Below are 15,028 nucleotides of genomic sequence, written 5' to 3'. Positions count from 1 at the left end.
CTATTTTTTCTTCTGTTGCTCATGCTTTTGGGGTCATATCTAAGAAACCATTGCCAAGCCCAACGTCATGAAGATTTATTGTGCCTTTTTCTAATAGGAATTCCTTCAGGTTTTTAGCTTGGGTGGATTCTACTCTTCCCACATTTGTATCATTGATACAGATTTTTCCATTTTTTTTCTTTTTGTGTATTCTGCCATTTATTTAATGTTGTATACCAGGAATTGTACTAAGTACTTAATAGATATTTTGTTAATCAGTACAGTGATTCTATGATGTAAATATCATCCCAGTTATACCAATGAGGAAACAGGGTTAGCGAGATTAAACTACTTGTCCAAAGTCAGAAAGGTCTAGATAGCATAGCTAGGATTACTTTCAGTTGAATTCCATTTTTATTGGCAGTCTTGACCTTTAATGTGGTTAAAAAGCTAGCTTTTGGTGAAAAGAATGGAGACTTTCTTCTCTTTAATTCACATGGTATTCAGAAGCCATTCCTTAAAAACTGCTTGTTGAAACTGATCTGATAGTAATTTTTAGGTACTGCATGCAATTTTTACTATCAGTGGAACATATTATATGACACGTTATATCATGTCCTGCTCTTTTTTTTTTTTTTAATAAACTAATGGGTGATAGAGCTCTATGTGAAATAAACCTATTGTCAATTCTTTTTGTTTTCAGGCCAAATTTTTTGATTCATTTTTCCCTCATACCCAACATCTAATCCATAGGAAACCAAAGCTCTACCTTCAAACTGTATTTAGATTCTGACTAACCCTATTGCTATGCTACCCACTTAGTTTAATCCAGCACCCAAATTATTATAATAGCTTCTGTTTCTACAATTGCTTTCCTTAAGTCTTCTTTCAACATATAGGGTAGAGTGATATGGTTCATCACAGTGTCAAATCATATCACTCCTCTGTTCCAAATCCTTCAGTGAATTCCTGTTTTATTCACTGTAAAAGCCAAAGTCCTTAACTTGATTTAAGGAAGTTCTTTGATATGACCCCTTGTTACCTCCCTGGCTTCATATTCTACTATTTTCCCACGTGCTTAGTCTACTCTAAACTGACCATCTTGCTAGTCTTTGAACATGGCACCTCAGGACATTTGCACTTACTCTTACTGCTAGGTTGTGGTTGCCCCAGATTTTTGTGTGGATCATTTTCCTGCTATCTAGAAATAGTTACTCAAATGTCAACTTCTCATTGAAGCTTCTCTGACTACTCTATGTAACCCAACCCAACACTTCCTATCCCCCTTCCCTACTTAATTTTTTCCTTATCATTTATCACTATCTAGCCTTACTGAATAAGTTCTCTCTTATTTATCTCATTTATTATCTGTCTTTTCCACTAGATTGTAGAACCATGTTGGATTTTTGTTTGTTTTATTCACCTCTCTGTCCTTGGTATCTAGAACAGTGTCTGGTATATAGTCAGTACCTAATATATAATTTGTTAAATATATGACTGTTTTAAGATTTTTGGAATTTTCTGAGCGAGTATTGATAAGTATTCACAGTTGATTCATTCTGGTTGCTAAGGCCAGTCCTAAAATATTTATTGTTGGCACTGTTGGAAGTCTAGACTGAGAGATCAGTCTGTTAAGATATTTTGCATCTTGCTTCTAAGCTTCATTTAGTGCAGTATAAAACAGATGTGATGGTATTGTTACTCAGACTTGCAAACATACTTACTTTGGGAACAGAAAGATCTCTTCCCCCAAATCTTAAAAATACTTTATTAGCGGTTTAAAAGGTTGGTGTTTTAATATCTAGACCTTCTGTCATAGAAGAATTGGAATGTTTACTCTTGTTTACTTAACAGTTGAGTTTTAGAAATTAACCATTATTGGGACAACAGAGTTTCATCCAAAGGAACAGTTTTTTAAAATCAAAATAATATATGGAGTTACTAAGACAATGTGGTGTTGGCAAAAGAGTAGACAGTTCAATATGAACGAACAGAGAGCCCAGAAATAGACCCACGTAAATGTAGTCAACTGATCTTTGACAAAAACAGAGGCAAAACAGTGTAGAAAAGATAGTCTTTCTAGCAGATGGTGCTGGAACAACTGTTCATCCACATGCAAAAAAAAATCTAAAAACAGACCTTATCGCTATTCACCAGATTACCTCAAGGTGTATCACAGACCTAAATGTAAAATGCAAAACCATTAAATTCCTAGACGATAACAAGGGAAATCTAGATAACCTTGAGTTTGGTGATGACTTTTTAGACACAACACCAAAGGCATGATCTATGAAAGAAAGGATCAAAAAACAGAACTTCTTTAAAACTAAAAATTTCTCCTCAAGGTGAGAGACACTGTCAAGAGAATGAAAAGATAAGCCACAGATCTGGAGAAAATATTTCTAGAAGACATATCTCGTATAGGATTTTTATCTAAAATATACAAAGAATTCTTAAAACTCAACAGTAAGAAAGCAACCTGATTTATTTATTTAAAAAATTGTTTTAATGTTTATTTATTTTCTTATTAGTCACCTATTTTATACACATCAGTGTATACGTGTCAATCCCAATCTCCCAGTTCATCACACCACCACCCACACCCCCTGCCACTTTACCCCCCTTGGTGTCCAAACGTTTGTTCTCTACTTCCGTGTTTCAATTTCTGCTCTGCAAACCGGTTCGTCTGTACCATTTTCTAGGTTCCACATATATGTGTTAATATACGATATTTGTTTTTCTTTTTCTGACTTACTTCACTCTGTATGACAGTCTCTAGATCCATCCACGTCTCTACAAATGACCCAATTTTGTTCCTTTTTATGGCTTAGTAATATTCCATTGTATATATGTACCATATCTTCTTTATCCACTTCTTTATCCATTAGTCTGTCGATGGGCATTTAGGTTGCTTCCGTTACCTGGCTATTGTAAATAGTGCTGCAATGAACATTGGGGTGCATGTGTCTTTTTTTTTTTTTTTTTTTAGTTGTTTTGTTTGTTTGTTTATACTGCAGGTTCTTATTAGTCATCAATTTTATACACATCAGTGTATACATGTCAATCCCAATCGCCCAATTCAGCACACCACCATCCCCACCCCACCACAGTTTTCCCCCCTTGGTGTCCATATGTCTGTTCTCTACATCTGTGTCTCAACTTCTGCCTTGCAAACCGGCTCATCTGTACCATTTTTCTAGGTTCCACATACATGCGTTAATATACGATATCTGTTTTTTTCTTTCTGACTTACTTCACTCTGTATGACAGTCTCTAGATCCATCCACGTCTCAACAAATGACTCAATTTCGTTCCTTTTTATGGCTGAGTAATATTCCATTGTATATATGTACTACAACTTCTTTATCCATTCGTCTGTTGATGAGCATTTAGGTTGCTTCCATGACCTGGCTATTGTAAATAGTGCTGCAGTAAACATTGGGGTGCATGTGTCTTTTTGAATTACGGTTTTCTCTGGGTATATGCCCAGTAGTGGGATTGCTGGGTCATATGGTAATTTTTTTAGTTTTTTAAGGAACCTCCATACTGTTCTCCATGGTGGCTGTATCAATTTACATTCCCACCAACAGTGCAAGAGGGTTCCCTTTTCTCCACACCCTCTCCAGCATTTGTTGTTTGTAGATTTTCTGATGATGCCCGTTCTAACCGGTGTGAGGTGATACCTCATTGTAGTTTTGATTTGCATTTCTCTAATAATTAGTGATGTTGAGCAGCTTTTCATGTGCTTCTTGGCCATTTGTATGTCTTCTTTGGAGAAATGTCTATTTAGGTCTTCGGCCCATTTTTGGATTGGGTTGTTTGTTTTTTTAATATTGAGCTGCATGAGCTATTTATATATTTTGGAGATTAATCCTTTGTCCTATGATTCATTTGCAAATATTTTCTCCCATTCTGAGAGTTGTCTTTTCGTCTTGTTTATGATTTCCTTTGCTGTGCAAAAGCTTTGAAGTTTCATTAGGTCCCATTTGTTTATTTTTGTTTTTATTTCCATTACTCTAGGAGGTGGATCAAAAAATATCCTGCTGTGATTTATGTCAAAGAGTGTTCTTCCTATGTTTTCCTCTAAGAGTTTGATAGTGCCCGGTGTTACATTTAGCTCTCTAATCCATTTTGAGTTTAGTTTTGTGTGTGGTGTTAGGGAGTGTTCTAATTTCATTCTTTTCCATGTAGCTGTCCAGTTTTCCCAGCAACACTTATTGAAGAGGCTGTCTTTTCTCCATTGTATATATCCTTGCCTCGTTTGTCATAGATTAGTTGACCATAGGTGCGTGGGTTTATATCTCGTCTTTCTATCCTGTTCCATTGATCTGTATTTCTGTGTTTCTGCCAGTACCATATTGTCTTGATTACTGTAGCTTTGTAGTATAGTCTGAAGTCAGGGAGTCTGATTCCTCCAGCTCCGTTTTTTCCCCTCAAGACTACACTGGCTATTCGGGGTCTTTTGTATCTCCATACAAATTTTAAGATTTTTTTGTTCTAGTTCTGTAAAAAATGCTATTGGTAATTTGATAGGGATTGCATTGAATCTGTAGATTGCTTTGGGTAGTATAGTCACTTTCACAATATTGATTCTTCCAATCCAAGAACATGGTATGTCTCTCTATCTGTTGGTGTCATCTTTAATTTCTTTCATCAGTGTCTTATAGTTTTCTGCATCCAGGTCTTTTGTCTCCTTAGGTAGGTGTATTCCTAGGTATTTTATTCTTTTTGTTGCAGTGGTAAATGGAAGTGTTTCCTTAATTTCTCATTCATATATTTCATCATTAGTGTATAGGAATGCAAGAGATTTCTGTGCATTAATTTTGTATCCTGCAACTTTACCAAATTCATTGATTAGCTCTAGTAGTTTTCTGCTGGCATCTTCAGGATTCTCTATGTATAGTATCATGTCATGTGCAAACAGTGACAGTTTTACTTCTTCTTTTCCAATGTGTATTCCTTTTATTTCTTTTTCTTCTCTGAGTGCCATGGCTAGGACTTCCAAGACTATGTTGAATAATAGTAGTGAGATGGGACATCCTTGTCTTGTTCCTGATCTTAGACGAAATACTTTCAGTTTTTCACCATTGAGAATGATGTTTGCTGTGGGTTTGTCGTATATTGCCTTTATTATGTTGAAGTAGGTTCCCTCTGTGCCCACTTTCTGGAGAGTTTTTATCATAAATGGTTGTTGAATTTTGTTGAAAGCTTTTTCTGCATCTACTGAGATGATCATATGGTTTTTATTCTTCAATTTGTTAATATGGTATATCACATTAATTGATTGGTGTATATTGAAAAATCCTTGCATCCCTGGGATAAATCCCACTTGATCATGGTGTATGATCCTTTTAATGTGTTCTTGGATTCTCTTTGCTAGTATTTTGTTGAGGACTTTTGCATCTATTCATCAGTGATATTGGTCTGTAATTTTCTTTTTTTATAGTACCTTTGTCTGATTTTGGTATCAGGGTGAAAGTGGCCTCATAGAATGAGTTTGGGAGTGTTCCTTCCTCTGCAATTTTTTGGAAGAGTTTGAGAAGGATGGGTGTTAGCTCTTCTCTAAATGTTTGATAGAATTCCCCTGTGAAGCCATCTGGTCCTGGAGTTTTGTTTGTTGGAAGATTTTTAATCACAGTTTCAATTTCATTACTTGTGATTGGTCTGTTCATATTTTCTCTTTCTTCCTGGTTCAGTCTTGGAAGGTTATACCATTCTAAGAATTTGTCCATTTCATCCAGGTTGTCCATTTTATTGGCATAGAGTTGCTTGTAGTAGTCTCTTAGGATGCTTTGTATTTCTGTGGTGTCTGTTGTAACTTCTCCTTTTTCATTTCTAACTTTATTGATTTGAGTCTTCTCCCTCTTTTTCTTGATGAGTCTGGCTAATGGTTTATCAGTTTTGTTAATCTCCTCAAAGAACCAGCTTTTAGTTTTATTGATGTTTGCTATTGTTTTCTTTTTTTCTCTTTCCTTTATTTCTGCTCTGATCTTTATGATTTCTTTCCTTCTGCTAACTTTGGGTTTTGTTTGTTCTTCTTTGTCTAGCTCCTTTAGGTGTAACGTTATGTTTATTTGGGGTTTTTCTTGTTTCTTGAGATAGGTTTGTATAGGTATAAACTTCCCTCTTAGAACTGCTTTTGCTGCATCCCATAGGTTTTGGATCATCCTGTTTTCATTGTCATTTGTCTCTAGGTATTTTTTGATTTCCTCTTTGATTTCTTTAGTGATCTCTTGGTTTTTTTTAAAAAATTAATTAATTTATTTATTTTTGGCTGTGTTGGGTCTTCGTTTCTGTGCGAGGGCTTTCTCTAGTTGCGGCAAGCGGGGGCCACTTTTCATCACGGTGCGCAGGCCTCTCACTTTCGTGGCCTCTCTTGTTGTGCAGCAGAGGCTCCAGACGCGCAGGCTCAGTAGTTGTGGCTCATGGGCTTAGTTGCTCCGTGGCATGTGGGATCTTCCCAGACCAGGGCTCGAACTCGTGTCCCCTGCATTAGCAGGCAGATTCTCAACGACTGAGCCACCAGGGAAGCCCAATCTCTTGGTTATTTAGTAACATATTGTTTAGCCTCCATGTGTTTTTGTTTTTTATGGTTTTTTTCTTGTAATTCATGTCTAATCTCATAGAGTTGTTGTCAGAAAAGATGCTTGATATGATTTCAGTTTTCTTAAATTTACTGAGGCTTGATTTGTGACCCAAGATGTGATCTATCCTGGAGAATGTTTTATGCGCACTTGAGAAGAGAGTGTAATCTGCTGTTTTTGGATGGAATGTCCTATAAATACCAATTAAATCTATAAGGTCTGTTGTGTCATTTAAAGCTTGTGTTTTCTTATTAATTTTCTGTTTAGATGATCTGTCCATTGGTGTAAGTGAGGTGTTAAAGTCCCCCACTATTATTGTTACTGTCGATTTCCTCTTTTAGAACTGGTAGCAGTTGCCTTATGTATTGAGGTACCTCCTATGTTGGGTGCATATATATTTATAATTGTTACATCTTGTTCTTGGATTGATCCCTTGATCGTTATGTAGTTTCCTTCCTTGTCTCTTGTAACATTCTTTATTTTAAAGTCTATTTTATCTGATATGAGTATTGCTACTCTAGCTTTCTTTTGATTTCCGTTTGCATGGAACATCTTTTTCCGTCCCCTCACTTTCAGTCTGTATGTGTCCCTAGGTCTGAAGTGGGTCTCTTGTAGACAGCATATATATGGGTCTTGTTTTTGTATCCATTCAGCAAGCCTTTGTCTTTTGGTTGGAGCATTTAATCCGTTCACATTTAAGGTCATTATCGATATGTATGTTCCGATTACCATTTTCTTAATTTTGGGGGCTTTGTTTTTGTAGGTTGTTTTCTTCTCTTGTGTTTCCCACTTAGAGAAATTCCGTTAACATTTGTTGTAGAGCTGGTTTGGTGGTGCTGAATTCTCTTAGCCTTTGCTTGTCTGTAAAGCTTTTGATTTCTCCATGTAATCTGAATGAGAACCTTGCTGGGTAGGGTAATCTTGGTTGTAGGTTCTTCCCTTTCATCACTTTAAGTATATCATGCCACTCCCTTCTGGCTTGTAGAGTTTCTGCTGAGAAATCAGCTGTTAACCTTATGGGAGTTCCCTTGTATGTTATTTGTCATTTTTCCCTTGCTATTTTCAGTAAGTTTTCTTTGTCTTTAATTTTTGTCAATTTGATTACTATGTGTCTCGGTGTGTTTCTCCTTGGGTTTCTCCTGTATGGTACTCTCTGCGCTTCCTGGACTTGGGTGGCTATTTCCTTTCCCATGTTAGGGAAGTTTTCGACTATAATCTCTTCAAATATTTTCTCGGGTCCTTCCTCTCTTTTCCTTCTGGGACCCCTATAATGCGAATGTTGTTGCGTTTATTGTTGTCCCAGAGGTCTCTTAGGCTGTCTTCATTTCTTTTCATTCTTTTTTCTTTAGTCTGTTCCACAGCAGTGAATTCCACCATTCTGTCTTCCAGGTCACTTATCCGTTCTCCTGCCTGAGTTATTCTGCTATTGATTCCTTTTAGTGTATTTTTCATTTCAGTTATTGTATTGTTCATCTCTGTTTGTTCTTTAATTTTTCTAGATGTTTGTTAAACGTTTCTTGCATCTTCTCGATCTTTGCCTCCATTCTTTTTCCAAGGTCCTGGATCATCTTCACTACCATTATTATGAATTCTTTTTCTGGAAGATTGCCTATCTCCATTTCATTTAGGTGTTTTCCTGGGGTTTTATCTTGTTCCTTCATCTGGTACATAGCTCTCTGCCTTTTCATCTTGTCTGTCTTTCTGTGAATGTGGTTTTTGTTCCACAGGCTGCAGGATTGTAGTTCTTTTTGTGTCTGCTAGCAACCTGATTTAAAAATGGACCAAAGACCTTGACTGTCACCTCAGAGATATACACATGGTAAATAAGCATGTGAAGAGATGCTCCATATCATCATAGCCATCAGGGAAATGCAAATGAAAATAACAACGAGACATCACTAAAACACCTATCAGAATGGCTAAATCTTGAGCACTGACACCACCAAATACTGAGGAGGATGTGGAGCAACAGAACTCTCATTTTTTGTTAGTGGGGATAAAAATGGTACAGGCACTTCAGAAGACAGTTTGGTTGATTTCTTACAAAACTAATCTACTCTTAGCATATGATTCAACAATTATACTCCTTGGTATTTACCCAAAGGAGTTGAAAACTTAGGACCACAAACAACCCTGCACAAAGATGCTTGTAGCAGCTTTATTCATAATTGCCAGATCTTGGAAGCAACCAAGATGTCCTTCAGTAGGTGAATGGATAAATAAACCACAGTATACCCAGTCACTGGAATATTATTCAGCACTGAAAAGAAATTAGCTATCAAGCCATGGAAAGATATGGAAGAACCTTAAATGCATATTACTAAGTGGAAGAATCCAATCTGAAAAGGCTACATACTATATAGTCCCAACTGTATGACTTTCTGGAAAAAACAAAACTATGGAGACAATAAAAAAATCAGTGGATGTGGGTAAGGGGAGAGAAACGAATAGGCAAAGCATAGAGGATTTTTAGGGCAGTGTAAATAATATGTATGATGTTATAACGGTGGGTATATGTCATTATACTTTTGCCTAAACCCATAGAATGTACAACATGAAGAATGAACTCTAAGGTAAACTTTGGACTTTGGACTTTGGGTGATTATGATGTGTCAATGTAGGTTCATGCTTGGTTAAAAAAAATGCCCTGTTCTGGTGAGTGATGATAATAGGGGAGGCTGTGCACATGTAGGGGCAGGGGAGATCTCTATACCATCCTTTCAGTTTTGTTGCAAATGTAAAACTCCTCTAAAAAAATAAAGTCTTTAAAGGGGGGGGAGATAAATATTGCCTCTACTCTGGGTTTTGGGCCTTAAGATACCTGCTTGAGCACCCACTGTACCAGTGTGAAATGAAATTTGTCTTTCTCAGATCTGTTCTTCAGCATCGTTTAGTTGCAAACTGAGATCACAGAGCAGCCTCCACAGCTCATCCACATGTCCTCAGGAGGGAGCCCCAGCCCTGCTTCCTTAACTTCATCAGGCAGGAGCCAGATGGACTTTGTTCCAAAAGAAAAATTACCAAATCCCCACATTCAGGAGATTTCCCTTTATTCTGAGTCTGGGAGAGTAAAGACTGACAAAATCAGTGCAGTCTAAGACAGCACACTATATATGATGAAACTCTGAGCTTGTGAAACATTGAGATTTTATAACTTATTTATAACCTCACATTCTAAGATAGTATTTATGCCCAGGAAACTTTTCTTGAAGGGAATGGGTAAATTTTCATTTACAGTTTAATTGTCACTTGACATCAATAAGCATTGGATTTGTATACCAGTAACAGGAAACTTGGTAATTACTGGCCTAAGCAAGTTAGGATTTACTTTTCTCATGTAATGTGTAGTCCAGAGATTGACAATCCATGGATGATGCAGCTGCTGAAGGATGTTATCAAGGAACCCATATCCTGTCTTCTTAGCTTATGGTTGTTGTCTTCATGATCGCAAGATGGTTGTATCTCTGGAGACTTCATCAGAGTTTTTGGAGGGAGGAAGGGGGAAGGATAAAGGGAAGTTGCTTCTTACAAGGCTTTGCATTTTTCTGATAGCCCGTACCCTCTCAGAGATTGATAACCCCCTTTCCTTGGCCAGAACATGTGGCATAGTTAGTATGACTTGATATTTAACTCATGGTATCTGGAAGTAGTATAGAATAGTGGTTGAGAACATGGATCTGAGTTTGAAAATTGGCTGTGTTACATCCTAGCTGTGTGACTTTTAACGTTCTGTGTCTCAATTTCCTTATCTATAAAGTGGGTCTAGTAATAGGTACCTATGCTGTTGAAAGGATTAAGTGAGTTAATATATGTCATTGTTTTAATGGACATGCATAGTTTGTGTTAAGTATTAGTTATCATTAGCATCGTCACTACCTAGAAAAGTTATTGAAATTGGAACTGTAAATTTATCACTCAGGAAATTCGTTTTCTTTGAGATAGGAAATAGAGCATTTAGATGGTTTTGTACCAGGGATGATTGAAAAAGATGGTAGAACTTAAGCACTCGTGATTGCATTATACTATCAAAATTTATGGTCAAGTTAAAGTATTGGAGTCAGTTAAATTATTCATTTAATTCATCTTAGAACTTGATGATGCTTAAGGCCATCTTGAACAAATTGTCATTTTACCAGCAGTCCCCTAAAATTCATTCAGCTCAATAGAAATTTCATCTCATCAATAGAAAGTTTGAAGAGTTAGCTATGTATTGAAATATGATTTTGTTGGTATTGTTACTGACTTTTTCCAATTTTTAATCACTCTACTTAAAAAATGTATTAATTATTTTTCTATTTTGTTTTTAGCCCTATCTGCTTTGATATGATTGAGGAAGCATACATGACGAAGTGTGGCCACAGCTTTTGGTAAGATGATTTTATTTAGTGAAATTGTCTTTTGACAATTTTTAACTTGTGTGTAAATGTAGCCAGTGAGAAGTTATGTTTTTAAAGCTACTGTTGCTTATTTTGAATCATATTTCCTTGACCGATATACCTTTACAGGTTTGACAGCTCAAAGCAAACATGTGGTTGGTGGTATAATTTCTGTGAAATACTTAGATTTATATCAGCCTTATAGATGAAACTATAATAGCAAACTTTTGGGTTTCTTAATTGTTTAAAGAGCTTTGACTGCTGTTTTAGGAAATTGGGGGGTGCTGGGTAATTAGGATGAAGCATGAAGCACCTTTAACTCACTTGTGGGGGATAGATGCGAGGGCCATTAAAGCAGGCTGGAAGGTCATTGGAAAAGGATATTAGAGGATTAAAAAGTTCTGTGTTCTTTAACACTTTGCTCAGTGCTGTCTTTAGGTTATATGTCATGCTAATCTGTATATTTTAAAAGGTTTTCAGTTGTGATAAAATATACTTATCTTAACATTTACCATCTTAACCATTTTTAAGTGGAGTAATATTGAGTATTGTAACATTGTTGTGCAAATCAGTCTCCAGAACATTTTTATCTTGCAAAACTGAAACTATACCCATTAAACAACAAGTGCCATTTCCCTCTTATCCCAACCTCTGTCAATCACCATTCTACTTTTTGTGAATGTGACTACTCTGGATACCTCATATAAATGGAATCAAACAGTATCTGTCTTTTGTGACTAGCTTATTTCACTTAGCAGAGCGTGCTCAAGTTTTATCCATGTTGTAGCATGTGTCAAAATTTCCTTCCTTTTTGAGGCTGAATAACATTCCATTGCATATACAGTTTGCCCTCTGTATCTGCGGGTTCAGCATCTATGGGTTCAACCAACCACGATTCCAAAGTATTTGAAAAAAAAATTCCAGAAAATTCCAAAAAGCACAACTTGAATTTGCAGCTCACCGGCAACTATTTACATAGCATTTGCATTGTATTAGTTATTATAAGTAATCCAGAAATGATTTAAAGTATACAGTAGGATGTACAGTAGGTTATATGCTAATACTACACCATTTTATATAAGGGACTTGAGCATCCTTGGATTTTGGTATCTACGGGAGTCCTGACAGCAATTCGCTGTGGATACTGAGGGATGACCATATATATCATACTTTGTTTGTGCATTCTTCTCTCTGTGGACACTTGGGTTGCTTTCAGCTGTTAACTATTGTAAATAATGTTTCTTTGAACATTGGTGTATAAATAGCTTCTTGAAATCCTGCTTTCAGTTCTTTCAGGTATATACCTGGAAGCAGAATTGCTGGATCATGTGGTACATCTGTATTTAATCTTCTGCAGAACCTCCATACTCTTTTTCATACCTGCAGTACCATTTTACATTCCCACCAACAGTGCACAAGGGTTCCAGTTTTTCCACATCCTTTCCAACACTTGTTATTTTCTGTTTTTTTTTTTAATAGTGGTCATCCTAATGGGCATGTAATTTGTGTATGTTTAATTCCTGTAGTTTATTTACCTATTTATTTGATTGGGGGTGGTATATTCTACTTGCAATCAGTCATCTCCCTAAATTATTTACGCTCTTTGTTTAGTATTTCTGTTGTGTTCTAATATACCTTATTATTCTAATTCATGTTGAAGTTAGACCCACAATTTTATACTGAGGTTGAATATGATATTTGGTAGGTTGATATGCATTAGTGAAGACGAGTATTGTTACCAGTTTGTAAGTCCTTTAGTTTGATCTGGAGTGCAGTGCTTTGTTGATAGGTATATCCAATCTGCCAGTCATTTAAAAATAAATTTTAGAATAAAAATAGCTTTCTTAGCTTGCATTATCTATGTCCTTTATTAAAATAAAAGTTGTTAAAGTGATAAGAACAATGTATACTGTTGGCTATAAAAACTTTCATTGTACAGAAAGGTATAATATGAAATGTAAATGTTTCCCTTCCCCTAGCCTTTCTTTTCTACTTCCTCAAAGATTATCTCTGGTAAGAAGTGATTGTGTATTCTTTCAGAATCTTTTTGTTGGTTTTTAAAAAAAGGGCATCTTGCCTTCTTAAATGATTTTTATTTCCTGGTGTATATTGCATTGACATTATTATCATTTGTGAATCACTTTCTTCTATATATTGCTACTGAAATTCTGGTCATGTGGATCTTGACACATGTATGGTTTTGGTCTTTTCAGGGTGATTGTTTAGCAGTAGTGTTCTCTTTGGTCCATTAATTGATCCAGCACCTTAGCATTCCATAGGAAATCATATACTTCTCTTAGAGACTTTGGATTTTGATTATTCTGGAAAATTGGGTCATTTATGGTAGGCTTTCTCAACCTTGGTAGTATTGACATATTAGACCAGATAATTCTTTGTTGTGGGTAACTGTCCTTGGTATTTTAGATTGTTTAGCAGTATCCCTGGCTTCTGTAGTAACCCAGTAACAACCCTTCTACTCCCAGTTGTGACAACCAAAAATGTCTCCAACCATTGCCAGATATCCCTTAGAGGACAAAGTTGCCCTTAGTTGAGAACTACTGATATAAAGCTAAAAGAGCAAGTTCTTGAAGTTGGTGGACCAGGAATCTAGGTCTGGGTCTAAAACTTACTTTTGTCAAGTCAGTCAACATATCATCTGCTGCTGCTCTCTGGCCCCCAACCCCCATTGTCTTCCTACCCTTTCACCTCTCTTCTTTCACAGATTTGAAGGTGTTGAAGTGTGAAACAGATTGTAAAGTGAGGTTTCCATTTTTCCTAACTGCCCTTCTCTAACATATTCACTGTGGCATTTAAAAAAGTTTAAGAGTCTGCTGAATCAGTTCAGTGATCTTGCTTCACTGTGTTGTGAAGTACAATAAATTACTGATTGACTTTATAACTAGACAGGCCTGGCCTTTTCAGTGAGTCCTGTAATCCTCATGGTGTGAGTTTAGTTCTTTGGTTTCTTAAATACCTTCTTTTTACCTTCAAATAAAAATAAAGTTTAGATCTTTGTTACAATTCAAGTTACTTTGTTATACTCTGATGTGATTGTGTTTTTTTAAAAAAATATTTATTTATTTATTTTTATTTATTTATTTTTAGCTGCGTTGGGTCTTTGTTGCTGTGTGCAGGCTTTCTCTAGTTGTGGCGAGTGGGGGCTACTCTTTATTGTGGTGCACGGGCTTCTCACTTGTGGTGGCTTCTCTTGTTGTGGAGCACAGGCTCTAGGGTGTGGGCTTCAATAGTTGTGGCTCGCGGGCTCTAGAGCGCACGCTCAGTAGTTGTGGCACATAGGCTTAGTTGCTCCGTGGCATGTGGGATCTTCCCGGACCAGGGATCGAACCCGTGTCCCCTGCATTGGCAGGTGGATTCTTAACCACTGTGCCACCAGGGAAGTCCCTGTGATTGTGTTTTAAAATACCTACCAGAAAGCAGGTGTTGGTAGGATAGGGATGATAACGTTCATAGGAGCCAATAAACCTGGAAGCTGACAGTCCCATTGCCAGGCTTGATAAACTGTGAGACATTTTGTTCTTTTGTTGAAAGCAAAAGCTTTTAATTATTTACCATGAGACATGAGAGGCCTGTGGAACTTCAGTCATTAACAGTAGCCTGTTGTATCAACTGTTTGCTAACTTGAACCCTGGCTGGTTACCTGGAGCCAAGCAGTATACCACTTCAAGGCTCCATCCAGATTATTAACACTAAATCAAATTGGGCCACATCAACTGTTTATTCCTTGTCCCACTTAAAAATGATAAGTCTTTCCTAGTAACAGGTTGGAGACATTATAGCGGGAAGTTCTTTCACTTTAAATCATTCCCACTTCACAGTGAACCTGCTATTAGCTATAATCTAACTGAAACTCAATGATGTAATTTTAAAAATCTGGCTTCTGTATGACATAGAGATAAGGTTTGCTCTTTCTCTTTCCCCTTTACTGCCTCCAGCTTGTCCCCCGCCCTCTGCTTCTCAGACCTCATGTATGTTAGCTCCTGATTTACTGTTTGCTTCAATACAAATTAGTTATAATTAACAGGGTCCCTCAGTGTTGTCATCTTGCAGCATACCTGTGATCAAGCCTGG

General features: G+C 36.7%; 1 protein-coding gene across 3 annotated transcripts in view; it reads left to right on the top strand.

The window, feature by feature from the left end:
* COP1 (COP1 E3 ubiquitin ligase) overlaps positions 1-15,028 on the top strand; it is a 273,507-nt gene that overhangs the window by 18,885 nt on the left and 239,594 nt on the right. For all 3 annotated transcript variants that reach the window (XM_068541298.1, XM_068541299.1, XM_068541297.1), the window contains exon 2: positions 10,871-10,930. In XM_068541298.1, the coding sequence (XP_068397399.1) occupies positions 10,871-10,930 (60 nt within the window). The remainder of the gene's footprint in view (positions 1-10,870; positions 10,931-15,028) is intronic.

The sequence above is a fragment of the Eschrichtius robustus genome, chromosome 3, assembly GCF_028021215.1.
Source record: "Eschrichtius robustus isolate mEscRob2 chromosome 3, mEscRob2.pri, whole genome shotgun sequence".
Lineage (NCBI taxonomy): Eukaryota > Metazoa > Chordata > Mammalia > Artiodactyla > Eschrichtiidae > Eschrichtius > Eschrichtius robustus.
The sequence above is the reverse complement of the archived record's forward strand: the minus strand, read 5'-3'. Positions and strand labels throughout refer to the sequence as shown.